The sequence below is a fragment of the Colletes gigas genome, unplaced genomic scaffold, assembly GCF_013123115.1.
Source record: "Colletes gigas isolate AHSC1104 unplaced genomic scaffold, ASM1312311v1 Colletes_gigas_Sc00020, whole genome shotgun sequence".
NCBI classification, from domain to species: domain Eukaryota; kingdom Metazoa; phylum Arthropoda; class Insecta; order Hymenoptera; family Colletidae; genus Colletes; species Colletes gigas.
The window spans coordinates 3809128-3836282 of record NW_025106649.1 but is presented as its reverse complement, the minus strand read 5'-3'; the positions used below and the strand labels follow the sequence as shown (position 1 = coordinate 3836282).

The 27155-nt window shown below is 41.7% G+C and overlaps 1 protein-coding gene across 7 annotated transcripts in view; it reads right to left on the bottom strand.

Moving 5' to 3' along the window:
• The window catches only part of LOC122400918 (RNA binding protein fox-1 homolog 2-like), a 324965-nt gene that overhangs the window by 159853 nt on the left and 137957 nt on the right, over positions 1–27155 (bottom strand). For 5 of the 7 annotated variants that reach the window (XM_043402677.1, XM_043402681.1, XM_043402676.1 and 2 more), the window contains exon 1: positions 17678–18367. The exons of the other annotated variants lie outside the window; for them this stretch is intronic. In XM_043402677.1, coding sequence (XP_043258612.1) covers positions 17678–17689 — 12 coding nt within the window. In that variant the 5' untranslated portion in view covers positions 17690–18367. Of the gene's footprint in view, positions 1–17677; positions 18368–27155 lie in introns of those variants that run through there. 7 annotated transcript variants of the gene reach the window in all.

The window sequence follows — 27155 nt, the reverse complement described above, 5'->3', positions numbered from 1 at the left end:
CCTGGACGCGATATGCGCGACAACAAATGACTAATATGCACAGAAACTTCTTTCGTCGATCGACGTATCGCGTGAAAATATTAAATTCCCAACGATTACTCGACAATTTTGCAACGAACCAGCTTGAAATATCACGATGTACTCCAAAGATTTGTACCAGAGGCGTACAATATATTTATAGAAATTTGTTTTACGATCGATGAACCCGTCCAGGGAAATTGTACATCGAAGGTTCGACTCTCGCTACCAAAAATTGATAGTCGAACTCGAATCGAAACCCTGGGAACGCTTTGTTACGAATACACTTGCAGTAACCGGCGTACGAGACAATTAACACAGAGAAATTTTCCCGCAACCGATTCGATCCGAATTTGTATTAATTTTCAGCGAAACCGTAAATCGAAAAGCTCCGATATCACCCCGAAACGATTATTTTTGGCTCGGATAACGGAAACATTGCATGCCGCGACATCCAACGTTGGAAACGCAATCGATTACCATTTCACAGCGGACGCGCGTTAACGCGGAAAGTAATTAAAATTAATTAATAGCCATAATTGAAACAACGATGAGGTCGTCCAGAAAATGGCCGCGCGCGGTAATTAGCGGTTCGTAAATTGTTTAAAAGTTTCCGAGTCCCCTCCCCCGTAAACTATTCTTTAAATACCGAGTTGTCGGTTGCAGCCATTTTATCGTCGCGATAATTACTCGCGACGACCACCAACGATATTTCAAAGAACGATTATCGAACAGCGAGCATTTTGTTAGGATCCGTGGTTAACATTAAGCTCCCTTGTCTCGCGATAATGGGCCATAATCGTTCCGGGAGACCAGAAAAGAACTCCTAGCTATTCTACGGAAATCCTCGTTCTAAATTGTTTGCACTTCGAAAGCAGTAAACATCAATTTGCATGAAATGCAATAATGGTCTCCTAGGAGGATATTACTGATACACTATGCTGTTAGCACGTTACATATTCCTTAATATTATAGAATTATTTTATTCTCCATTTTCCTCTGTACCACTGTTGCAATTGTATTATTCGTATATTAGATTCACTACCCTACGTTGTTCGATACTGAAACTCACCCCATACGAATTTATATTATTTTTCTCCCGCGAAAAAGCAACAAATATTTTAATACTACGAGTTTTACTTCAGGGGTAAATAATTTCTACGCGATTTCTGTTGCTGAATTTCCTCCCTATTTCCCATCGGCCAAGATCGAAACTCTATCTTTTCAGGGTCAATTTTTGGGAGTATCGAGGAGCGCGTTGGATGCTCGGGAATCGCAGCTCGCGTCGACGATCCCCGATCTAAAAACAGTCCAGCACGTGAATCATCCAGCACGATGACGAAGGGGTTATATATAATAAGAACTGCGCGCCTCGAACGGGGTTGAAAATCGCGCGTTCTCCGAATTCCCGACGCCGACGCGCGAAACGAGCCGCGGCGCTAACGAGACACTTCAAAGAAATATTTAATTGCAGAGCCGGGTGCGCGTCGCCTCGAAAAATCCCGGCAATTTCGCCCCTTCGAACTCGACGTGTTCCCCAATTAACATAAGTAAGGATTCGAGCCGACGACAAGTTTCCTGAACGTTACCAGCGCTGAAAAATCGCGAATTATTACTGTTAAACGTCTCCACTGCACGTCGTAGTCGATGCACACACGTAATTCTATTTAAAAATAATTCTTGCAAATTTTTCATCCACGGAAACGAAACATGATGTGGACCAAAAGGGGTGGTTTGTGAGCCTAGAAAATCGAATATTTCCTCTTAAAATCTTGTGACTTGAGAATTCATAAAATCGAAAATTAGTTGTCCCTGTAATTTTGTTTTCGAATGGTTTAAAAACAGTCCATGGTCGATCGAAATTGCTATCGTTAAGCAAGTTACAGTCCGTTGGCGTAACCGTTATTGCGTTACGAGATAGATTTTCTGGAAATTCTGCTATTTAGAACGGCGTACACGATCGTAGATATTGTTTACGAGACATCTTGTCGACCGATAAAAACGCAAAGCTTGAAAAAGCTATTATCGCGAGCGTTTGAGTAGAAAAATTCAGAAAGAGACGGCTTTTTTTTTAGCGTTACGGAGCAAAAGACCCCCTTAAAACCCCTCGGTTTCCGTGTCTGGTGCCAAGCGGATTTTTAAAAATTATCTCGCAGCCGGGTTCGCGAAATGTCGGCCGAAAGGAACGCGCTTTTGTGCGGTCGATGCGAAATTTCATTGGATCCCTGCCAACCGCTGCGGATCCCGCGTTTACACGTATCCAGCCGAAGGATCGTCGGGATTTCCCGCGGAGATGAAAATTCAGAGTGCACGGGACTCGTACGCGGGCATTTTTTCCCCGAAATAGCACGATTTCAAAGTTCGTTCGCCAGCTAACATCCATCCATTTTCTAAACGGAACGATAACGCGAGAAACCAGAAACGATTTACCAATTGTTCTAAGGTGATATTCGAAAGAACGATTTAACGTCAAGATCATGGTAAAATGATTCGAAAGGAAGAAGAAGTTTCACGATGTAATTTTGCAGTTCGACTTCGAAACTCTCGAGGTAACGGAACTTCGAACTTATATCCAGGAATATAAAAAGGAACGAGTTAAATTTATACACGCGGGAGGGAAAAAATTTCATAAAGAAATAAAACGAGGACGACGGGGGCTCGGAGAAATTTCATTTTTTTTTCTCAGCTTTATTTCTCCTCGTTCTCCTCGAATATTTCAAGCCGAAGCGTTAAAATACCAGAATTCGCTCGGCTGTTAAAGCATATTGAATCGAACAAACGAACCTGCTCCTTCGAACATCGTTTTAATCAGTAATGAATATAATAAAAATTAATAAATCGAAAATAGAAAGTTTATTTTTTATTTAGAGGTGTAACTTTGATGATTACGTAATCGAAACGCTGTCGATAATAATATTTTATTAACTCGTTCATCTTTTCGTGGCCGGTGCTCCGAAACAGCTTGACGTTTAATTCTTACGTTTCATCTTCCGTCCTCATACTGGTACCCGCAGGAGGTTTTCGTAACGAGCATGGATGGATGCGTCGTTTAATCGAAACGGAGAAGATCAATCGCGCCCGTATCCTCCACGACCCGAATTCAAACGACGAAAACGAAAATTTAGAAACCATCCCGGAGAGAGTTCACGAAAGTTCGATGCTATCTGGAGTCACGTTTCCACCGGGTTCAACGACAAATCTATATCGATCTAAGAGCAGACATTTTTGTACTCTTCCCTCTTCTCTCTATTTTCGATATTTACAGCCCCTTTCCGCGAAAAAACATCTGAATTGTCATCCAGAAGAGGACTGATATTCTATTGCAAGTTAGAAAAAACCAGACGACTTTAATATTCTGACACGTGTAATAATAACACTCGCCGCGCTAGAAATTCGAGCAGAATAAGAGATCATCTTTTCTATTTTCTGGTGCGAGTCTCACTCGGTTACAGAATTCCACGGTTCTCGCTAATCGAGGCACCTCGATTTAATTAATTAATTATTCCAAGGTTGACGAGCCGCCAGCGAACGCGAAACGCATCGTTTAGGCGCTGAAAATCACTGGGAACGAGAGCTAATCGTTTTATCGAAATTTCGAGGCTATCGTCGCGAGCGATGCGTTTCAATAAATGCAAATTATTTAATTGTGCTGCAGTATCTCGATGCACTTGCTCGTCTGAATAATCCTCGGTATTTATAATACTCGTTTGAAAATTCATTTCATAAATTATGTTCTTTCGCGTGTTTATGTATTACTTTTTTTTCTCCGCTCTTTGTAACCAGTACAATAAATAGAGACGAATCGTTTTATGCACGACGAATAAAATGTTCATCGATACAAATGACGTGCAATATACAGGGTGCTCGGCCATCCCTGAGAAAAATTTTAATGGGAAATTCTAGAGGCCAAAATAAGACGAAAATCAAGGATACTAATTTGTTGATTGAGGCTTAGTTAAAAAATTATAGAAACATTTCCGGCCATACAGTATAGTCTCGATAAAGAATTTTTCTCTCGAAAGTACGTAGCATTTCGAAAGTATGTGTATTCACCAAAAATTATTGTAATTGACCCTTGGAACTAAAAATAATTTTTTTTAACGATTTTAAATTTTTTAATTTTGTTGAAAAATTTCACACCTACCCAAATTTTTTTCTTGAAAGTTTCTTTTTAACGCCCTTCGGGGCCCCTTTTTGCAGAAACGAGCACGTTATTCCTATAAATCTCAGGAGAGAAACACCATTTTTAGGACATATTCCAAGGATACTGTTTCTGACAGCTTTTTTACACATTGGAAATATTTTTAAAATTAACACGAATCCCAGCTTGTATTCTTCTCGAGACCCAAGGTTAGCTTCCCTAGACATTTAATACAAATTGTTGAATTTCCTCCCCGTGCCGCGATGATACAAAAATCATCTCCAGTAACGATATACAGGGTGTTCGGCCACCCCTGGGAAAAATTGTAATGGGAGATTCTAGAGACCAAAATAGGACCAAAATCAAGAATACCAATTTGTTGATGGAGGTTTCGTTAAAAAGTTATTAACGTATAAAGTTCCGCCCTTACTGAATTTTTTTCTCGAAAATGCGCAGAATTTTGGGGGGTAGTCTATTCACCAAAAATGTCTGTAATTGACCCCCGCAATCGAAAATAATTTTTCCAGAATGATTTGAATTTTTTTTCGCTGAAAAATTTAAGCCCTGTCGATTATTCTTATAAATACGTTTTTGATTTTTAATAATTTTGTTTGGTGCCCCACAGAAAAGTTGTCTAATACTTTTTTATAGGTATCCATGAGCTCTACTCCAGAAAAAAGTTTCATTGAAATATATTCACTATTGTAAGAGTTATGGCTGTTTGAAAATTGGACCATTTTTATGGGGTTTTTCTCATTTTGCGTGGTCAAGGATCAACTTTTCGAATATTTTGCGATTTGTACATAGTTTCCACCAAAATACGCGTAGTTTGCTTTTTGAAACATTAAAATCGTCCAATCCGTTCAGAAGTTATGACGTTTTAAAAATTCGCATGAAATTTCGGGGAACCATTTCTGGCTTCAAATTATTCGAACCTTGTAACCGAAAATAATTTTTCTGTGAATGATTTGAAATTTTTTTATTTAATTTTGTTAATAACTTTTTAACGAAGCCTCAATCAATAAATTGATATTCTTGATTTTCGTCTTATTTTGGCCTCTAAAATCTCCCATTAAAATTCTTCCCAGGGGTGGTCGAACACTCTGTATATTCAGCCCAAGTGAATTCTTGCTTTTCGTGGATGATCTAAAAATTTACGTCATATTAACTCCATCGAATGCTCTTTGATCTTATTGATCCGTTTAGCAGAATTTGCAATTTAGCCAACACACTTGCCGACTTAAAGTTTTTTAATTCTCTGATAGTTTAGTGTCAATCAGATTGTTAGTGTCTTTGAATATTTAGTAACATTGTAGTCTCCTTTTGTGTATTTAGATGGGTAAAGATCAATGCAATATCTTCTGTGTAAGTTATATATAATTGTGCTCCTCTTTTTTTCACTTTTTCATCAAACAAATAAATAAATGACGAAATCGTTTCTCTTACGCGGGGAAGAGGCGATCGTAAGTTTCTTCTGTTTAATTACAGGACATCGAAATAATTGTCGATCGCGAGGGTATAAGAAGAGAAATCGTGGATCGATTCGACGCACTGGTGGATTCCAGCATTCGACGAGGCTCGATAAATTGCAGGAACGATAGAGAAACCGACTTAGCGATCGATTTCCCCGCCGCCACCGATAATCGACAGAATATTATTAACCGCAACGAATGTAACGGAGGCCAGCAACCCCGAACCTCGAAGCAGCCTCGACCCTGCCTCGAAACCGCAACAGCCGTGTGTTTTCGAACGCGACGCGTCGGAGAATACACACGTCGAATGCCAACTTCCACGCAACGTCTGCTTTTATCGATGCTCTATCGTTTGTGGCACTTTGTTGCAACGAGTGGGCGGCAGCCATTTTGGTACCGTTGGCTTCGGGGGAGAAAGAACTCGTCGTTCGAACGTAGCGAACCAACGTATGTAAGGATGGTCGAAAACGGGATAGGGCAGAAAGCGTATACAAAAATGCGAAGAGCTACTGAGGACGGTTATCTTTTATTTCAACTGCCCCTTTCCGCGGGCCTAGCTCGACTGACTCCTCTCTCCTCAATTTGGAAAAACGGGACCCTCCGCTAGGGTGGGCCATGTGCAATCCGACTGAGCGCTTTCCCTAACCTTGGCGACTACGGGTCTCGCTCAGGCTAAGTGCCATAAACCAACGGTCAGGGAGGTCCTTGGTGCCGTACGCACTCTTGTGGCTTACACGTATAAATAATTTACACGCCCTTAAACCTAATCTCGAAAACCGTGATTACCTAACGTTTACTATTTCCAGATCAATCTGCTTTAATTCCTCCCCCCGGCGTCTCGAGTCCCGGAAAATGTCAACAGCGTGCAGGAAAACGAAAAATGAAAACGGGTCGACACGAAAGCCCCAGAGATTGCAATCCGTTAGAGTTGCAAACATAAATTTAATGCATTCAACGATCCAAGGATAAGTGAGGCGCGAGGGAACGCTCTGCTGATTTTTCCAACGTTTTCCCCGGTTTCTGATTACGTCCACAGACTGTGTTAAGGGTATTTCGCTGAATATCGAAACCAGTAAACCGGAATCTCAACCATCTACGATCCGTCGTTGTTGGAAATTCGCGAAGAAAGGAAATTGAAGCCGTCTCCTTTTGACAGATCCTCGTTTGTGTCGACACAAATATGTATTATAAACGTACATATTTCTCTGATATAACAAGAGCGAAGTACTAACTTTAGCAACAACTTCTACAGTTTCTCAGCTCGAATCCTATTTCCAGAGCCAAGCGAGTTATAAAACCCATATGTTTTCTTTATCTTTACACTTTTGCTCGTTACACGGCCCGCCCGGTGTTTTTAAAGTTCATGCATTATTCAAGCTCCAGCCCGACCACCGATTTTTAATTCTCGCGATTAGATTTACATTTACATTCGCCTCGGTGCTTATTCAATGAATCAATCTGCGCGTTGATCGACGCGCGAACGTTCAAATCGCGTAACGTTAACAATAAACGGTTTAAAAATACCGAAAATGAAGAATCGTCGCTGGCACGTATCGAAAGGCTAGTTAAATGCGTCGCGATAAATATATCCGCCTTGGAGCGTCGCTGATACCGTCGCGGCGCCTCGATTTATTCGTTTCCGCGGTAACGAAGGTGAAACTCGCGAATGGTCCACGAGTGCAAGTCTGTTGACTCGATCGTCTGCACCTGCGACGTATTTTTCTTCGAAATTTTACGACCCCGTGCACCGAAGCTAACGATTACCGTACCACTCGTAAACTCGTTTAATAGTCCCCCCGTGGATCGAGCGTACACCACGCTCGGTTATCTCTCTTTATTCACTCGTTACAAATAGTTACGGGTTGTTACAAACTAATGGGGTTTGGGGACTCTGCGATATTTCTGCCAGAGCGTCGATTATCGAAACGCGATAGGAAGACGCGAAGAAACGGGGAAAACTAGACAACAGCAAACGACGCGTTAAATCGCGAGATAAAACGTCATAAATCTTTTTTTTTTTAACGAATGGAAATCATAATGGTTACTTAACTCGACGATAGTAAGTCTGAAATGGTAAATGTGGTCGTTGATGCGCGAATCGAAGTAGAAGTGAATTTCCCAATTTTTAAATACGCTTCGAAATTAAATATCTCTAGCGATATACCGGAAGGCTACGTAACAATTATGTTACAGATGTCATCCGTGTTATACCGTGGCGTCATTTACGTTTCCATTGTTCTGGACTCGTCGTCCGTAACGCGTGTCCGAATTTATAATTTCGCCGCGTGACGAACAACCGCGACGCGGGATTAAACGGGTTTAAAGGAGGGGGCAATTCGAAATAATAAATATCGATTAAGTCAATAAGTCGTTGATGAAAACAACGAGCAACGATCGTCTGATAATCGAAAAGAAGTGGGATTTTTATCAGTATCGTTAATGGGAGAACGTTAAAACGACAAATTATTATTATCGACGCCAGAGCTGGGCAAATTTCATTAAAATACTTTATTTTTCCTTTATTTTCAGCACTTTTATTTAAAAATAAGAATAATGTCAAGATAGGATGTTCTTTATTTCAAATTGGTCAAAAGAATTAATCCTGAAAACAATCAACAAAAAGATTTTATTTTATGAAATCTTTACGACAATTTTCTTTGAGCAAAACTCATTCTTCGTATAACAATGGAATTTTCTCCTCATAAACTAATATTTTAGGTAATTAATCATATACAGGGTGTTCGGCGACGCGTGGGAAAAATTTTAATGGGGAATTCTAGAGGCCAAAATAGGACGCAAATCAAGAATACCAATTTGTTGATGGAGGCTTTGTTAAAAAGTTATTAACGTTTACAGTTCCGCCCCTACTGAATTTTATTCTCGAAAATGCGCAGGATTTCGGGGGTGTGTCTACTCACCAAAAATGAGTGTAATTGACCCCTACAACCGAAAATAATTTTTCCAGAATGATTAGAAATTTTTTTTCGTTGAATTTAGACACCGAATTAGATTTTCGGTAAGAAATTTTTTTTTCGAAAGTTCGTAGGATTTTGGGGGTATGTTGTAATGACCAAAAATGATTGTAATTGACCCCCGCAACCAAAAATAATTTTTCCAGAACGATTTGAAATTTTTTTTTTCCGTCGAAAAATTTCACACCTGCTCGAATTTTTTTTCTAGAAAGTGGATAGGATTTCGGAGGTATGTGTATTTACCAAAAATGATTGTAATTGACCCCCGCAACCGAAAACAATTTTTCCAGAACGATTTGAAATTTTTGAATTTAATTGTTAATAATTTTTTAACGAAACCTCCATCAACAAATTGGTATTCTTGATTTTCGTTTTATTTTGGTCTCTAGAATCCCTCATTAAAATTTTTCCCAGGGGTGGTCGTACACCCTATATATTATTCCATCTTGTTACTCCTGGTCGGCTAAATATTATTCCAGTATTTTCTTTAATAACCTCACAAGTCTAAGGACGAGACGACGAATTCCAAAGTTAATAATTCCATTATCCAAAGTCTTTCGTGATGTTTTCCCAATTTAATTTCAAATTTTCCCAAGATCGAGAAGCCAACGTATACAGTAATTTATACAGTCGAAAACCGTGTGCAACGTGTTGGGGAAAATTTTGTAATTATTATACAGTCGAAAACCCGAATCGAAAAATGGATGAAAGCGATGAGAGAAACGACACGCAAGACTATGAACGATAAAGGCAACCAGGTTCGATTGGTCCCGATTTAAAGCGTCTAAATAAAGTACACGTTCCATCGATTTCGTCTGCAAATAACACGCACTGACCCGTCCGAAATTAACCGGCATGTTACATGTCAAATGTCAGGAAGTATGACGCCAATAGCGACGCCGTCGTATCGTCCTGCTGTTGATCGTGAATAATGCAACCGCGCTGTGTCTCCTGCGCGGCAAGACAATAGCTAACGCTGCGCTATTTAATCATCAATCTTAATCCGACGAGTGCCAAGGCATAATAAGTTAATTCCCATATCAGTATGCGGACACGAGCCCAACGGAAGTTCTCGCTGTTGCATTTTCGCGAGCAACGACGGCTACGATCGAATTCGGTCGAGCAAACAACGATATCTCCATCGTGTTTATCTCTCCACGGTATTTCAATAAATTTCAACTACCGCTAAAAAATTACCGATTATTATTACCTATAGTATGGAGTCATTTGGTCTTCGAATATCGTTATATCAAAATTTTAATCTCGCTTCCCCTATTGAATTATAAAAATGAAAATTTTTCCTCGTAAAAAAAAATGACAATGCCCCCATGCGACTTGTTACTTCCGTAAACCCGCAAGATCCCTTTGACTTCCTCGTTTGAACGAAACGACAGTCGCCAGACTATTTGAAAAGCGAACCCCTCAAACATTTGCCCAGTCTAGAAACTCATATTCCGGGAATGCTATCCCACGGTCCACGGAACGAATAAACATGTATTTCCTCTCATTTAAGGCCCCCCTTCCTGGCTAAACAATCGAGCGACTCGATATAATTTACGTTTTTATTTACCACCGATAACGCCGCTGCGAGAGTTTCGTCGGTAAACATAAAACCTGAATCGCAGTTTTCAAGCAGCGCGTTTAAAATTAAACTTCCGCCCCCTTATCGTGACGATACGGAAACGGGATATAAAAATCTTTTAGCTATCGAATTTACATCCACCTGCACGGTGTAAACTGGTCGTTTAATGTTGGAATAACTCGGGCCTTCATCTTTTCTAAACGGAGGACAAAGGACGCCCCCGCTGGGGAGAACAAGACTTTCTTTCGACGAGAATCACGAATAATAATTCTCTCGCGCTAAGTGTATTCATATGCGATAATTTCTAGCGGGCGCAAAAACAATGATCGTCCATAGAAAAAGGGCCTTGACACGTATCCGTCGCGCGGTTTAACGACGCCGAGCGTCGTTTAAGTTTAAAGTGATACTTCCTTCCACTTTGTACGCTCGCGTTCCCCTCTCCGACGTCCCTCGAATCGCGCACGACACGTGAAACGTTTCATAATATTCAAACTTTTCTCCCTCTAACAAGCGAGACGACATTTCTGGCGTTTTAGAATCTTTTGTGAAAAAATATTACAACGCAAAGTCCCGATATCGAACTAACAAGCGAATGATTAAATAGTTAAATGTTCGTAACGATATTTTGGGCTCCGTTCAAGAATCTGCTTCTGTCTTTCATATTTCTAGCGTACAATTAATATTCCGTCGCGAGTTCCGCGTCTTACACAATTAGATGGATCCGTTTTCTACGCAAGGTGGTCGTAAATCACTTCTGGCGAAGCTTATTTCGAGCCTCGACTAGCTATCGCGAAAGGAAAGTTCGTCTTTTGGCATTAAACTTGGCTTGCCCGCGGTAGGTTATAAAATTTTCGAGCCGGGTCGAGCCATCGAAGAACGGAGTAACGACATTCTCGTTTCATTAGTCGCTCCTAAATTTAACCGTGGAACAGAGTACGCGTTACAGTGTCCCCGAGGAGCCTGCTTAGGTAAATGAAACTGCGCTTTCGAGAGACCTCTCTGTTCGAGGGCTCCTTCGATCGATCGACCAACGAACGCAGCTACTGCACCGCGCATCGTCCTCGAAGGACTCGATGTTTCACGGCAATTTTATTAGCCCTTTGCCCTCGAGAAACGACTTTCAAACCCCTAATTTACTTTACTTCGCAGGATTCGGGAAAATCAAGACACAAACCTGGGGGATTTTTACGCTTTACGCGTTTAATATTTAAATCACGAGCTCGCTATCTTTAAGAGAATTATTCGAAGTTAATTTATTACTTGAAAAAAATTTATTTTAAGCATTTTAAAGTAATTAAGAAGCAGTTTCTCTCTGTTTGAAAATCCAGGCGTTGAAAGGTTCGGTTGAGAGTCGCTTCTCTCAAGTGCAAAGGATTAACGCGCTTGGCTCCGGCAACCACCGCCATGTTTAACCCTAATCCGGGATGCGACTGTTGGGTCGAGAAAGTTTGACTACAGAATTCGCCAGTAAATTTATACAACGAAATTTTATACGTTTTCCAACTTGGAAATAAACTCCCTCTTCTCGAAGCTTATTTTTCCGAAATTACTCCCAAAACGATTACGATCCTCGATACGCGGCCTGTGCACCATTAAATGCAAGGCAACGACGACCGTTATAAAATTGTCCAAAGGCTGTAAAAGAGAAGGCGCGATCTTTAAAGCTCTGGCGAACACGCGACCGCGCACGAACTATTTCGCGTGCTCTCGCGGGGCATGACCCCGAGCTTCGAGGGTTGGAAACCGGGAACAAAAATAGCCTCTATTCGATCGGAATTAACAAACGAACTACGATCCACCGGAGGATCGATCATCCTCCAAACAAAGATCTTGGGAACTTGTGTTCTTCGTCGATTCCAGATCTACGAGAATAAAATTCGTAACTTAATGGAAAGAGACCTAATTTGTCGTGAAATTTTCTGAAATAACAAATCTAATTGTATCTTACGCTACTATGAATTGTTTAACGCACTACCATAGTTAATCGATGCTGAAACTGTTCTTCTTTCCTTTCTGGTATTTTTTAATTCACCATCGAGACAATAAACATCAACTTTAAAACGAGTAACCGAGAAATTTGCATAGTTCTTTAACTTCGAGAATTATATCAGACCGATTTAATCGCGAGAGACACTTTCAATCGCACGCATCTGACCCAAGCATCAACTTACCGTTTATCTGGAAGCTTTTACCAAACAGCAAGACCATTTCCCTCCCCAGCAACGAGAACTTCGATTGCTTCGCACGGAGTAACTTTCAATCTCGCTCGAATGTTAAACTCGTTCCTTTATTCGAAAGCTCTTCCGCACTCGTCGGTTCTAATATCTCTTTGTTAACTCCAGATTCGATTTTACTCGCCGTTATTCGAACGATAAATATCCAATAAAAAGACAGTCATCGTTGCTTTAGAATTATTTCAATCTATTCGATGGTAAGCTGTTTTCCGATTTTATGAAGCGCGTATTCGCGAGGATCTTTGTTTCTCGCGTTTCCGTCGAAACTCGATCCACGCCAACGACAAATCACGCAAGACGAGGATAATCGATCCTCCGAGCGGGGCTCGAAACGATAATACGACGCCAAAGATGCGGTTAGCCGTGGAAAAATCCGTCGATTAAACGATCACCTGACGGTAGTATCGATGGCAAGGTGACAATGCAAGGACAATTCGAACGAAAGAAAAACGAATCGCTTAGCGGTCGAAAGTTGGCGAGTTTCCGCAAACTATGGGACGAATTATAAACGAAAGCAACGACCGTCTAAAGGATAGCACGAATTCCTCAAACCGAGAATTGTTTCATTTTACGTTCCGCAGCCGACACCACTTGTTAAATTCATTTCGTTTTTTTCTCGCCGCCTGGCTGCAGGCGGAAGTTAAATTACGCGCAATAAAGGTAAGAATTTATGGAACTACTTAATGAATTACCGTTTGAAATATTTCTCTTACTCGTGGCGGTTCAACGGGCGAAAGAAGCCAATATTTAAAGCGTCGTTGGATGTTCGTGGGAATTAAACAGCTCGAGCCGTTCTTGTTAAACGAATTAAGTTGTTTCGCCCGGTATTAAGCGGACGAAATTTTCGCTGAACGTCGGGGGATTTAAAACAACAAAATTCGTTGAATAAATTGTAGCAAAGTTAAGTTGCAAAGTTAATTTACAAGTGTAATGAAAGTACATCGGCGTAGAGCTAATTTCGTATTCTAAATGATGTATGGATCACTGACCGTCGTCAACGATTAGTCTGTTACGAGTCACCTACTGTTACACGTCTGTTTCTTTGCAGTTTATTAATACGTTATGTATAGCTGTTAGCATATCGTTACGATCTTTCTTAGTATCTAAGTTTCTCTAAAATGTGGGTTCACAAAGGGGTGTGTTTTTTAAAGTGAAATTGCTTGAAGTTCCTGACAAAGAAGTGATAGATTTTACAGAAACATACTCCAAATTGGAAAGTGTCTCGACGCCGCGAACTACCCCCGAATATCTTTCTTTCCCCTTTCGAGAGAATTTGCATCAACGATGGAAGATGGTTGGCGAGGGGACACTGAGCGAGCCGCGTGGTTCTCTGCTTAAGGGCCAGTCGATGGGAACACGATCGATCGTTTGCTTCGAAATAAAGTACCGATACAAGCTCGAAATAGCCCACTCTGTCCTATATTTAAAAATATACGCTGGAGAAAAAACTCTGGACATCCAGGGAGGGATGGATGGATCCATGAACGTCCAAGAGCTTGAAATATTGCAAAGAAATTACATTACGTTTGCTTATATGTACTACCGAAAAAAAACCAGCTTCTATGAAACGATCAATAATTTGTTATCTAAAACGACCACTGGTCGGCTAGAGTTGGAATAAAAATAAATTGTTTGCACATTTCCAGAGATCAAACTTACAGCATTTATAATTAAGGGAAAAGTTATTTTTTAATTCGCCTGACGAAGGCACAATATTATCTTCCCAGGGCTCCGGATGTGGGTTAATCCGCTACTGATCGCGAGGACCGAGGAGGGAGGCAAAAAATATTAGCGAGACTCGAGGAATCAACGTCGACACGAGTGGGTACCAGATGACGTTGGCTCGCGAGAACGTCCACTTCCGTTCGAGCTTCATTGGCCGTTCCTCGGGAAAATAATATTAAAACGCGAAAGGGTAGCCAGGGGATGGCGAGGGCTGCGCGCCCGTCGCTCTGAGGTGCTTGACCTAAAAAGCGACTCTTTTTTTTCGCAATAGGCCGACAGAACGTGACCGAACGGGATATTTTTCTGTTTTTCCATTTTCCTTCCAACCCCCTTTTTCTTTTTTTTGTCATTTATTTATCCCCGCGGAATTGGCAGCGGTAATACCAGCGGATTAACGTCGTCGTATAATACCCTGTGAGCTCATGACGGTTATAATCTCCTTTGAATTTTTGCACGACATAGAGAAAAGTTTCCTTTTTTTTTTTTATTTTTACGTCGCGAACTGTTCGAAAAGCACCGGGGGCACGGAAGAGAATTTTGAACGGGCGTTGGAAATTAACGGATGGACGGGATTTTTCGGTGAATTCGTCGTATCCTGCAGTGAGATCGATTCTACTTGTTTAACTTTCAACGAGGATTCTTTGTGCACGCATCGGAGTAAATCGACTTTGTCGCGCTCAAGAGCCTACTGATTTTTTCGTTCCTGGACTTTATTCGAAACAAATTTGATCGTAAAACGTGTTTTGTTTTATACATACAAAATAGAAAGATTCGGTGACTGTGATATTAGAAATGAAAATTGGTATTTAAATGTAATCGAGTCCTTTTTGAAGGAAGCGATCGAGAAACGTGCTATACGGAGTACACACGAGGAGAATGATTTAATCTAGGTGCAACTTTATAGTAGGTTCAAAGGAAAACTATACATCAAAATGAAATGGGTTTTCTTTTATTCAAAAGGAACACATTTCCACCGCAGCTATGCAAAAGGTAAAAGGAACCAGCTCATTAATAATGGAGGTATGACGTCGTGTGTGAAATGTGGCTTCTTGCTATGAACGTTCCCTCCTCTTGGTCGATATTTTCAAAAATATCTGCTCGATCTTTGACGCCAAACGTTGTCAATTTTAAAAATTTAATCATCCGTTATTATTCGTTGAAACACCAATTGCAGCAACCACCGCGGTTCAAACGTTCGCGGAATAAAAAATGGAGACGAAACGTGTAAGACGATCGCGTATTAATGTCAATTAGGCTAGTAAGTCGAGTTGCAGTTGATCGAGCGACAACGTGAACGCAAAAACGCAGCTCTCGGTTTTCCATTGGCCGTGACGGAACAGAAAAATACGCGTCGCGACGCACGTGCGTCGTCGATGGCCACCTACGTCGTGATTACGATCGTAAACCGTAAAATCATTCACAATATACGCAAGACTCCGAAATTATGCGATTAAATTCGCTACGAAGCTATCCGCGCGAGTCGAATCGTACAATACGATGTATTGCATGAAAATCGAAAAATCGAGCGTCGAAAAATGTTTACACTGTTCGTACAATACAGTTGTAAACAGATTGTAGGCCAGACTATTGCTTTGAGACCATAACTGATACATATTGATAGGATTAAGTCAGACTTCAAAAATAGAGATAATGGGTATGACGTCAGAGTCACGCGGGGTTACGGACGGTTAATATCTAAATACGCATATACGAAAGTACGTGTGAGTACACACGAGATCGCGTAAAAGAGGTTTGATTCTATTGCAATAGGTACGAAAATGAAATATTCAAACGTCGTGTAAATGAAACAGACTCGAACCACGATTTCGAAAATCGCCGTTCGGAAACCGTGTACACGTCCCGAGCGACCTATCGAGGACGAAAGAAAAAGGCCCGCTTTATTGTGTGCGAAACCCAATCCACCGGTACCCCACCGCTGCAAAGAAAGGGGGACTTTGGAGCAAGGGGCCCGGTTCGTGCCGGGAAAGCCCTGTTCCCTTCGCTCGAAGGTCTACCTGGGCTCCGTAAACGCATGCTAAGGCTATACCTGCTCCGATTCGTGGCTACTAAACGCACAGGAAAGCGAACGATAATTTTGCTGCTCTTCCCACGACTTACGCGTTACATATTTTTCTTGGTATATAACAAATAAACTATTTATGCATTTCTGTACTATTAAAATTTGTATCTCATGTACAATTTTATATACGATTAAAGTTGTCAACTTACTAAACTTACTAAAAGTTTATTTTCTTACACAATATAAAACTGTTTTCAATATTTTTTAAAATTTTTATTTTGTGTACTATTTTATACATGACTTATGTTGTCAAAGAAAGAAAAATGTATAAGCGAATGTATTCATGTAATCCACGCGTGTAACTTGGTCGGTGTTAAAAGCAATAATAAACACCGGTAGAAAAGAAAATATTCCAGTAATGCTTCCGACGTCTCGGTTTTGTGTAAGAAATATTGTTTACTTTGCGGAGCAATGTGACAGTACATAAGAAACTCCTTTATTTATTCAAAACTGTCTACGTTCTACTGGACAGGATTCGTACACGCATAATCAAAGAATAAAGTTATTTGTCTTTTTAAAATATATCCCGAGTTACGTACACGGTATTGAACACGACTGTTGCGTTTATAACGAGAACAGGAAATAGTTTGCAACGTGACGACGTTAAGGATAATGAAACGTATCGATTTAACTCGTTGAGGAGGGAGGGGGGGGGGGGCCATTCGTGTTATATTGTTTGAAAAGTTAATAGAATATTACGGAGCAACGTATTTACTTTCACTTGGAAATGCCTGCTGTCCGTGTCTCTCGCCGAGCATCCTAACCTCTCTTTCGCGGAAGCGTTGCTTAATGCGGTAAATAAGTCGACGTAGTCCGCGCAATGTGTATTTTGCTAGCATCGAGATGACCGAGACGATTCTCTTGTGCCTGCGATTACTCTAAAACGATCGTCCAATAGACCGACTCTTTCTTTGCACAACGTTTCTCTGCCTCTCGCTCGCAGTCCCCGGCGGAGCGAACATAACCTCTACTCGGTTTCCGACCAGCGAGGTGCTAGCGAGAGGCTACGATTCGGGTTTTTCTAACCTATTTCGGAACACGACGCGAACGACTAATGAGATTTCAGTAACGTACGATACGAGGAACGCGTTTGCCTCGGACACAAACAAGAAAATAAAGATATTTCGAAAGCAAACTACTGTGCGAGCGTCTACTGTTTCGTGCGCGTCTTTCCATCGTTGCGACGAGGATCGATCGAAAGTCTGAATCGCGTTACTCGAATCTCGAATAAGCACAATTGAATCGTTCGGTACAGGTTGAAAATAGAAAGTAAGCATGGTCCGTACGCCTGGCGCCTCATATCGAACCGACGCCTTCGAACGTTTCCAGCAAAAGAGAGGGTAAGCGAGAGAGCGAGAGAGCGAGAGAAACAGACGGACGCCTCCCTCTCTCTGGCCTGCCGCCTAGTCTCGGTGAACGCACGGAATTCATGAAAAATGAAACAGTCACTTACGGGGTAGTACATCCCTTGCGGAGGAAGAAAAAACGCCCCAGAGCCCCACAGTTTGAGGCCGTTTTGCTCCACCGTTGTGCGAGAAAACAAATCCAGCACTCCGTACCTCCTCCCCCTCCTCGCCCGCCACTCCTCCACCTCCTTCGCCTCCTCCTTCTAGCTGTTGTCCCTTCTCTTTCTCGGTTTCGTGCACTGTACGCGACGTACCCGGCGCGCTTCTCTCTTTCCGTCGCACGTATATTTGTATACTAGAAACCGTATGTGTGACTCACAAGTGTAACGAGAGAGAGACCCGTGCGGTGTTTTTCACGCACACACGGACACACGCGAACGCGCGCGCCGATCCACACGCACTGGACGAACCGAGACGACGCACGACAATCGAACGGTACGAGGTTAAAACTCTTTTTCAACGCGCACACGATCGAGCGGGACCCGCGTACTCGGCGACCACGAACGCCCCACGAACGGCTCTACGTCTTTCTATTTCCCCCTTCGTCCGTCTCCGTCTCACCCTCGCTCGATCTGTCTGTCTTTCTTTATCTCCTTCGTTCTATTACACGGTGTCTCGCTCTTGCGACAACTCACGACCGCCACCGTGCGTGGTCCCTCTGCGACTGACGGTCCCGCTCCTAGCCGGCGCCATCGGCGCGCAGCGCCACTGCGCATCCAGCGCCGCGCATCGGCCATCATTTGCACTACGGGAATCAAACTCGATCGAGATGCACACGAAATGCCTTTCGCTTTGATCGGCTTCTACCGTTGAACGCGAAATTTATGGAAATATAAAACGTTTCATTTATCGCGAACGTTCGTTACATTTACTGCCCGGCAACCGGCCGATGCTGCTCGTTGTTCGTTGCAATATGATATAAGATTTATGCCAGCGGTTCGCTTTTCATCATCATTTTATTCCTACACAATTTACATTCGCTGCTTTGCGCATCGAAAAATGCAGTCGTTGAATAGAAATTATATCAATTTACGTTTATATAATTGTTTTCCACTTCTGACTACCGTTTCGATATTATTTCTACTTTCATGGTTATTGCCGTAACTTTATTGCACTACTCGCTACCGTGCACAACGACAAAATACAAATATTATTCAAAGTCTTTATCGTAAAATTACATTTGAATTGGAAAAAAAGTATTCGTTGTATTCGTGTACCGGAAGGAAAATTATATTAAATTTATTGAAACAAGGGAAATCTTGTCCAGCCATTCTGAGAAATAATTAATAAAAGTCACTTTACGGTGCAGAATGCGACTAAACGTTTTCTTGGAAACAAAATGTAATAAATGTTTCGCGAAGAGGTTGCTAAAGTTGAATGATAAAAGAAAAAAGGAAAGTTGTAAATATAGCAAAGGAAGATTTTAAAACTTCTTGGAAACCATCGGTAAAGCTGAAAGATGAATGCAATGCAGAATTGTATACTCATAATACTTCAAAGAATACTTAAACGCGCTCTTCGATTTTTTTAATTAATCAAGGCAAAAGATTAAAACGTACTATTAATTAGGTGCAAAAATGTATTGAATTCTATCACTCCCTTTTTTTCTCGGATGAATGCATATCTGAGTAATGGTACGATTATATTTTATTATTTAAATTGTATTAATAACGACCACTGTTTGTTGTCCAAATAACCAATGAATCATTTGACAATATAATTACACAATTATTCGAGCCATTGGACTTGAAAGGACCAAAAAAGTTGAACATTAATAAAATTAAATTCTGCTTGTACGAATACAGTGTCGAATTAATTAATTAAATACCTCAAAGTGTATCTTTTGGACTTGTAATTCTACGACAAAACTTTTCACTGTGTAGATACTTCTGTTCGTTTGTAACGATTAAGAATCGTTCGTGAATATTTTCTATTTTCATAGCGGCGCATGACTGTTTCCATCGCGATTAGCGTTCCATTGCCTTTTCTGTCCGTGCTTGCGAAATGCCAGAACCTCACGCGCAGGCTGCAGATGTTTCAAGCTCTGCATCTTGTCTTGAGCAGAAATAAACGTATTGTTCCCGTGATTCATAATCCGCGTGAAAGTACCCTCGACATAAATTAACAGTCAACGACATCTTCGAAACTTCTTTGCTCGTTAATATCACGCTGCTACTAAAACATTCAGCGTAACGTAATGTTGTTTACGCGAAACAAGGAAAAACCAACTTTTCTTATTCCTTCGTAACAGACGTTACTATAAAAATATAATCGCGATAGGTTGAAAGAAATACGACTGGTTTCCGTATGAATGAAAAAATAGAGTAAACAGCGTAGTATTATGTGAATACGCGTGGTTCAAACCTCATTATTCAAGATACAATTCATTGAAGAAAACGTCTGCATGCCACACATTCAATGCATGTCTGTCAGTTCGACGCGTTTAACCGCTTACTCATTTTGTCACTTCGGATGGACGTAAATCACTTGCATAATGCTAAACACTTAGCGTGTTGGTACGTATCGGTTAAAGTCAGCGAATCTATCTTGGAATTTAATTGGTCGCAATGCGTAAAGCATAATCTAGATACGCTATAGAAGCACGGTATAAATGGGATATTTGAATATTCGAAACCGCAAGAATTTACATGTGGACATTTTGTTAAAATATGTAGGCGAACGTGCTCCTGAAATATTGTATAATATTCTTCCTTCTCTCGTACCGCGGATTTATTCCCCAAAGCGTCGACCCGTAATTACGAGTCGCGGAGAAAAATTTATACAATTTTCATCGTCCAGCGTTCCAGCGACGGTGGAATCGAAATTGTATTATTTTCGTTTCTGTTCGTTTTTTAAAGTGCATCTAACGCGTCTACGATGGTGCGCCGCGAAAATTAACCAGAGGCCCACGGCCCAATCGAGTTCCAGCGCAGGCGGCGCGTATAATATCGAAGCTTCGTTATTACGCCCGTGGCGCGCCGTTATTACGCATATATTACCGTGCACCAGAGAGATACAAGGAAATGAAACGATTATCGAAGTGTACTGAACGGATTTCGATTCCGGGGAAAGCCCGACGCTACATAAGATTACCCAGAACTCGCGAAATTACCAGTTACGCGGGTCAATTTATCGTTTCCCAGCAACACGATATAAGAATCACGAGCATTTCTGCGTTAAAATTAATTTCAGAAAAATCATGGAACAGGTTATGTTCGAATAACAGACCCACCCTTGTAGCGGAGTATTCTGGTAACAAAGGTACGGATAAAGAATGTTCTACCACATTCTGGAGGACATAATCGATAAGAAACGTGACGACACGTTCGTCGTATTTCAGTTTTTAGATTTCGGGTTAAGTTGTTTCCGATCGAAGCGTATCAATCGTAAAAATAAAAATGTCGACATCAATGATACCGTCTTCTCTTTTTAATCTTGAATAACGATTGATTATTTAGAGGGACAGAACACGGTGGAAAGTTGTTGAGAATAGATATATTTTGAATTATTATATTTCTCAATTGCGATTTTTCTCTCCTCAACGTCGGCCCAGGCCGGGTCATAAAAACCATGGGTCTCTGCTGACCATTCGGCCGACGCCTATATAACCTGGCTTTTCTCCATTTGGAGTCAGTTGTGCGACAACTCTGATCGCAGAGAAAGTTCTTCACTTAGTTTTTCGTCTGCGTGTCTTGTTCTATACTTTTTACATTTTTTCAATAAACTATTCATTTCTTCTGTATGTAAGCGATTGAGTTCCGTCTTTCGTAACGACAGATCCTCAATAAAAGTATTTCGAGTATTTCTATTCTTATTGGAGGGAGTATAAGCGAACCGGTCCCCGTTAATCGATGCTCCGATAACCAAATATTCCGTTAAACGGTGTTTGGGTAATTAAGTGTACGGATAATCGGTGTTCCAATAATCGAACTTTTACCGTACGTAGAAACAGAATATTAGCACGGGTGGGAGGGGGCTTGATTAAACAACAATGGCCTAAGGGCACCATGTGAGCTCCAGCCAGTTGATATCGATTCTATAACGCTGTTATAAAATCTTACCCTCGTTGCACGCGTACAACGACGCTGTTTAAATGCTTTTTCGCAGAAACCGCGCGTTTTTCCGGCTGTAACCTTTGATTTACTGGCGAAGGCGTCGGGCAGCACGCGTCGCGACGCGAGACGTTCACGCGGATGCACCGACGAAACTTTCACCGTTTCCAACGACGCGATTTCTTTCTCTATCGTTACGCAATCTCGTGTATGGAACGATCGAAACGCAGATAATCACAGAACGAAGATAGAAGATCGAAGATGCTTCGTTACGACATCCGCCTACGTTGGACCCTCGTTGCGTGAGGGTAGCAAACTTCCGGGGCAAAGTATCCGGTGACAACGAAATCCCGACAATTTATATCCCTGGAATCCAGTCCGAACGAGAAACGAAAAACTTGAAACAGAGGAGACCGCAAGATCTATGCCCGAGGGTGCGGGAATCATTTTTTTAAATTACTATCTCCGTTGCAGGATATTGTATTGACACTTAAACGGAGCAAAAAGCAATTTCGGAATTTTGTTTTAAATTTTGTAAACTTATATAAAATACCCCTGTCGATGGATCGTATTTTCTATAGCCTATTTACAGTGAGAACCAGCAATCACAAGTTTTGTATAAATCATTTTGTATGAAACATAGTTATTTTCATCACAGTTAGAAGTAACATAAGAAATTTTTTTAGCAGTGAATGTCTTCTCGTTTGCACTAGTTTTGCACCAGTTCGTAACAACAATGTTTACATGGAATGTCTTAGCAATAAGTTTGCATCTAGCAGTTTCAAACGAATGCAATATGCTACTCATCGAAGACATTAATTACTGAAAAAGTTTTTTATGTTACTCTTAACTGTCATAAAGATAACTATAATGTTTGTTTTTTAATATGCTCCTATATTCTTAGCAAAACTTGTGATTATTGCTTCAGTTATGCTCTTTACTATATATATTCTGCGCACTCGAGTTTCGTTCTATTTTCATATTTTCTTTATTACCGAATGGCAGCGATCGCTGGGGCTTCATTGAGCCTCGCAAACGTTAAATTCATCCGTGTGTCTCCCCCTGGATCGTTTCGAGTCGACTCAAGTGAATCGACGTCGTGGCGAGGTCATGAGAACCGTAGGGGGTCAAGAGGTTAGCGTTTCGATATCAAGAATCGAGTCGTAGTTTTTGGAGTACGTTCTCTCCTTTGGGGGGAAAAAATAAAAATTAGGGAACCTGCGTATTTTCGAGAAATTAACGCGCGTTGTTACCGAACAAAATGTCGCCCGATGTTAAGCTTCGATTCGCCTCGACGTGTACGGTCCAGCCAGCAGAGGCGACCATAAATTTACCCTCGTCGCCTCGCCACTTCCTTTTCGCGTATATTTACGTAGCTTCCGAGCATCGACTCCTGCCTCCCTCCGTTCGAAGGCGACTTTAATCGACTCGAAACATCGACGTTCGCGCTCGAGTACAAGGCTTAGCATTATCGAGGCGAACGGACACCCCCGATGGTTAGTCTTTCCGGCGTTTCCGCGAAATCTCGTTACCATCGTCACGGCGATCCGTGTTTTGCGGCCCGGGGTACTGTCAAAGGAGCGACTCGGGGCTAAAAACCGTCCGACGACGCTTTTTGCCGTCCGTTTTCGAACACAATCGCCCTTTGAACTCGGCTCCCGGGGTCCGAGTCGCTGGGCGTTAACGAAAGGGACGCTAAATCCAACGTGCTTGCGGACGATCGTTCGTTAGAATAATATTCCTGTTCAGAAGAAAATTTCGAGTCGCAAAATATGCATTTTATACTCGTTGGAATTAATTTAAATACGAGTAACTTTTTAACAACGATCGAATGTAAAATTAGCATTCTGTCTATGGAACGAAATTACACATCGCGATGAGCGATTGGAAATTTGGAAGGAATGCAATATATTTGAATGATGAAATTCGCCCCAATTTTATGCTCCATCTAGCGAAACGACTATTCGTTATATTACATTCGCCATCCTAATTAGTAAGGAGGTATTGAAATTAACTCGTTACCAGTTTCGCGTTGTATAAAATTAATTGCGATTATACGCTTTCTTCACAGAAAAGCAACTCTCTACTCGATTCAGAAACGATTTAAGATAGTTCGACACCTGTGTTTGGGACATTTTTAAGTTAGAACGGCAACGTTTTAGCAATATTTCGACTATCACCGAAAAGATTGTTTCCTTTGTGAGAAGGGATCTTGATAGATCATCCCGTATTTACGGTAAAGGCGTATACGCGGCACCTACAGTCAACCTGCGACGGTCGTTGGATCTACAGGGGATGACATCCCTCTTGGAATCACCATAGAAACGAAGGGACGACGCGAGAGGGTGCAAAAGCCACGGTGCTTAGAATAACGCGGCTTGACGCGACTCCGGATGGAAATGGATCTCCTACGGTATTGCACAGTGGTAACAGCCGACAATACGATGTAACGACACGATTGTAGTATCATAATAACGATAGAGGCGAACGCACGGCACTCCCCATTGTTGAACGTTAAATTATTCGATAAGAGCCGTCCGACGCTTCCATTTCTACCAGCGCTTCGTTTCAAATTAAATCCTTTTACTGCTTGGAATACGTTCCCAGTACCGTGTTATAGCTACGTGTCACAGATTATGCGATTTATATCACAATCCCACCATATCTCTTACAATCGTTATTCGAAACAATTCTCGATAATTTACAGGTATCAAAATTTTTCTTACGTAGATCGTCTTCGAATAAATCTCCGTTATTTACAATCTTCTAACAATTTTTCCTAACGAATCAAGGACAAAGTTAAAATTTTTTAACCGTGATTAGATTTCGACTTTTGCCACACGAGTCTCTTCAAATATTTCACGGAGGCTGTAACTTTCCCATAGGATACACGGGGTGAATCGTAACGCGTAGATACCGCTTCGAGGGTGGTTTTTTGTACACAAGGATCAACGAGGCGCGTGCAAACATTGATCGTGTTTTCGAGGCGTCGTCGCTACCGCCCCGGTAATTTTTTGTTGATAAACTCGTGCCGTTTCGCTGTTTATAAATAAACCATAAGCCCCCGACGTTCGCGTTCGCTTCTATTTAGCCTGAAATCTACTTATCCGCGCGCATAAATTCGCGCATATAAATTTTACGAGGAAACTCCTACGGAGTTTTTTACGACTTTACGTTATTACTGGGCCTTCTGTTTGCTGGCGAAGGTTTAAATATTTCTTATTTTTATAAACGGATCAGGGACTCCCTTATACCGTCAATAGTTGCAAATACGGAGCACACGATTATAATAAAACGCACAGGAAGTACAGAAAAATTTGCTGTCTCCTTTCCGACAGAAATATGCGTCGTATTTATTTCGATTATACTCAAAGGGATGGGGACCATTTTTATCTTCGCTCGATATCCATCTGTGATCGATCACATTCCACCATTCCATCCCAGCAGGTTGATGTACAACCATCGTAACTCAAAGGACAGGACATCGTCGTTCCCCATGGAACTTTTCCAGAGGTGTTTCTTTCGAGCCAATAAATTCACGTTTCTCGAAACCAACCCCCCACCCCTTCATTCGACGAGCAAATAATTTCCAACGATTATACGAGGAAATTATTCGGGGCTCGTTTATGGGTTCCGATTTTTGGAGGGACGGGTTCGAGTTTCCAGGGCCTCCGTTCGGTTATTTATTATTCCCATAAAATTGTACGGTATCTACGTCGTAAACGATGAAACCGTCGATGACGCCAGACACCGTGCCCAGCGACAGACGAAAAACCAGGATCCTGCAACGAGAGCAGGGGATGGCCCGACGCGTCGCGTCGTGAAATTGCCTATCGACGTCGACCATTCTCTCTCCGCGGAGGCACCAGGCCTCCGTCGGTGCAGTTTCAAGTGCACTCGGTGTGGCCGCGTATTTTTAGAACCCCTCCACGCGCGTCCGTAGGTGCGTTGCAGCTGGAGCGCACATGCGCCACCGTTGCAACCGCTTGCAATACATCCTCGCGACACTATAAATGTTTCACGGTTGACCTAACCCGCGGGCCAAAGGAGTACAGAGCAAATTTATCGGGTCTACGACTCAATAAGATGTAGGGGTGGACATTGACCAAATATTCCACAACCCCTTCGCCTACCAACAATATTTGTTTCACGCAATAATTTCATGATTTTTAAATTTTTAGTCGCGCAATTTAAGCTTTTCTCGCGGCAGATTTTATAAAGCGAAGGTTCAACTGTTTTTTTTTTTTATATTACACGTTAGTTTCAGAGATAAAAAAGGACCTGGGACTCGGTGACATCTCGGTTTATGGGTAGTTTTCGATTTTTCCCGGAATCTTTTCGATCTCTGCTGCTTTTACGAGACTCGCGCGAATCCGATCGCCTCCAAAGAGGGACGAACGATCGACGCGAAAGGGGGGCAGGGAGGAGGGTAAAACAGGAGGAAGATTTGATAAAACGAGGGACTATCGAAGGATCGGGACCAATTCCTCCAATTTATCTCGACGCTGTCGGCTTATCGCGACGGAAACGATCGAGACGAGTTTCTCGAAGCCAACTCGTAAAATATTTCGAAAAAAACTGGAAACATCGATCGGTAAGAGCGAGTCGTGTCTTCGAATGAAAGGGATCGCTTATCTCTGTTCGAAGTTTCTCGAAATTTATTTATTAACTCCAGTTTTCCATATATTCAAATTCTTTTCTCTGCCTAGCGTCGTGATAGTGGTATGAAACCCAGAAGAATTTTTTGACGATTCTCCCCGCGATATTAGACAGGTGCAGATGTTGAAGAGAAATTGGTAGACGGGGCATACGACAGGACGAAGCGTTTAGATTTATCAGCACGGAATAGGTTCGCCTTGATCGACGTCGTTCGCCGGGAGTTGGATGTTACACCCTAAACCTCTGGAAACTGCCTACTCTCGTCAAGGGAGATCCCCAAGAGGGGTTTCCATGACGACTACGAGAGAGAATTGTCCCGATAGCCAAGCTAACCGAGCCTCTCCTGCGAACTGTTAACAGAGGCGCGTCGATGAACGCCGCGAAATATTCGAATCGCAAATATTAAAAATTCTGAGTCCCTTCCCCTCGGAAGATAGAGAATGTTTCTTGACAAGGATCGAGTCGATATCTTCCCCAGCTTCCAGCAGTATATATATAGGATGTCAGAAGCTTTCTATTTAATGCTCAAAGGGATTAATAAGTCTCCAATAAGGTGTCTCATTAGTGACTCCAGAGACAAGCTTCTTATACTTTCGGGAAGGTGTTAAAATTCTGCAAGCTCGAAATGAAACGATCGAATACTTATTTTACACGTTATTTACACTTACAGTATCCTGATATTTAAAAACTCTAAAAGGTACGTGTACAAGATTGGAAACTGTAAAATGGTACGAGATCGAAACTCTGATTTTAGACGATCATAGACAGGACTTGAAATTTGTCTCAATCGTTCCTCTCTTATACTTCCGGAGGG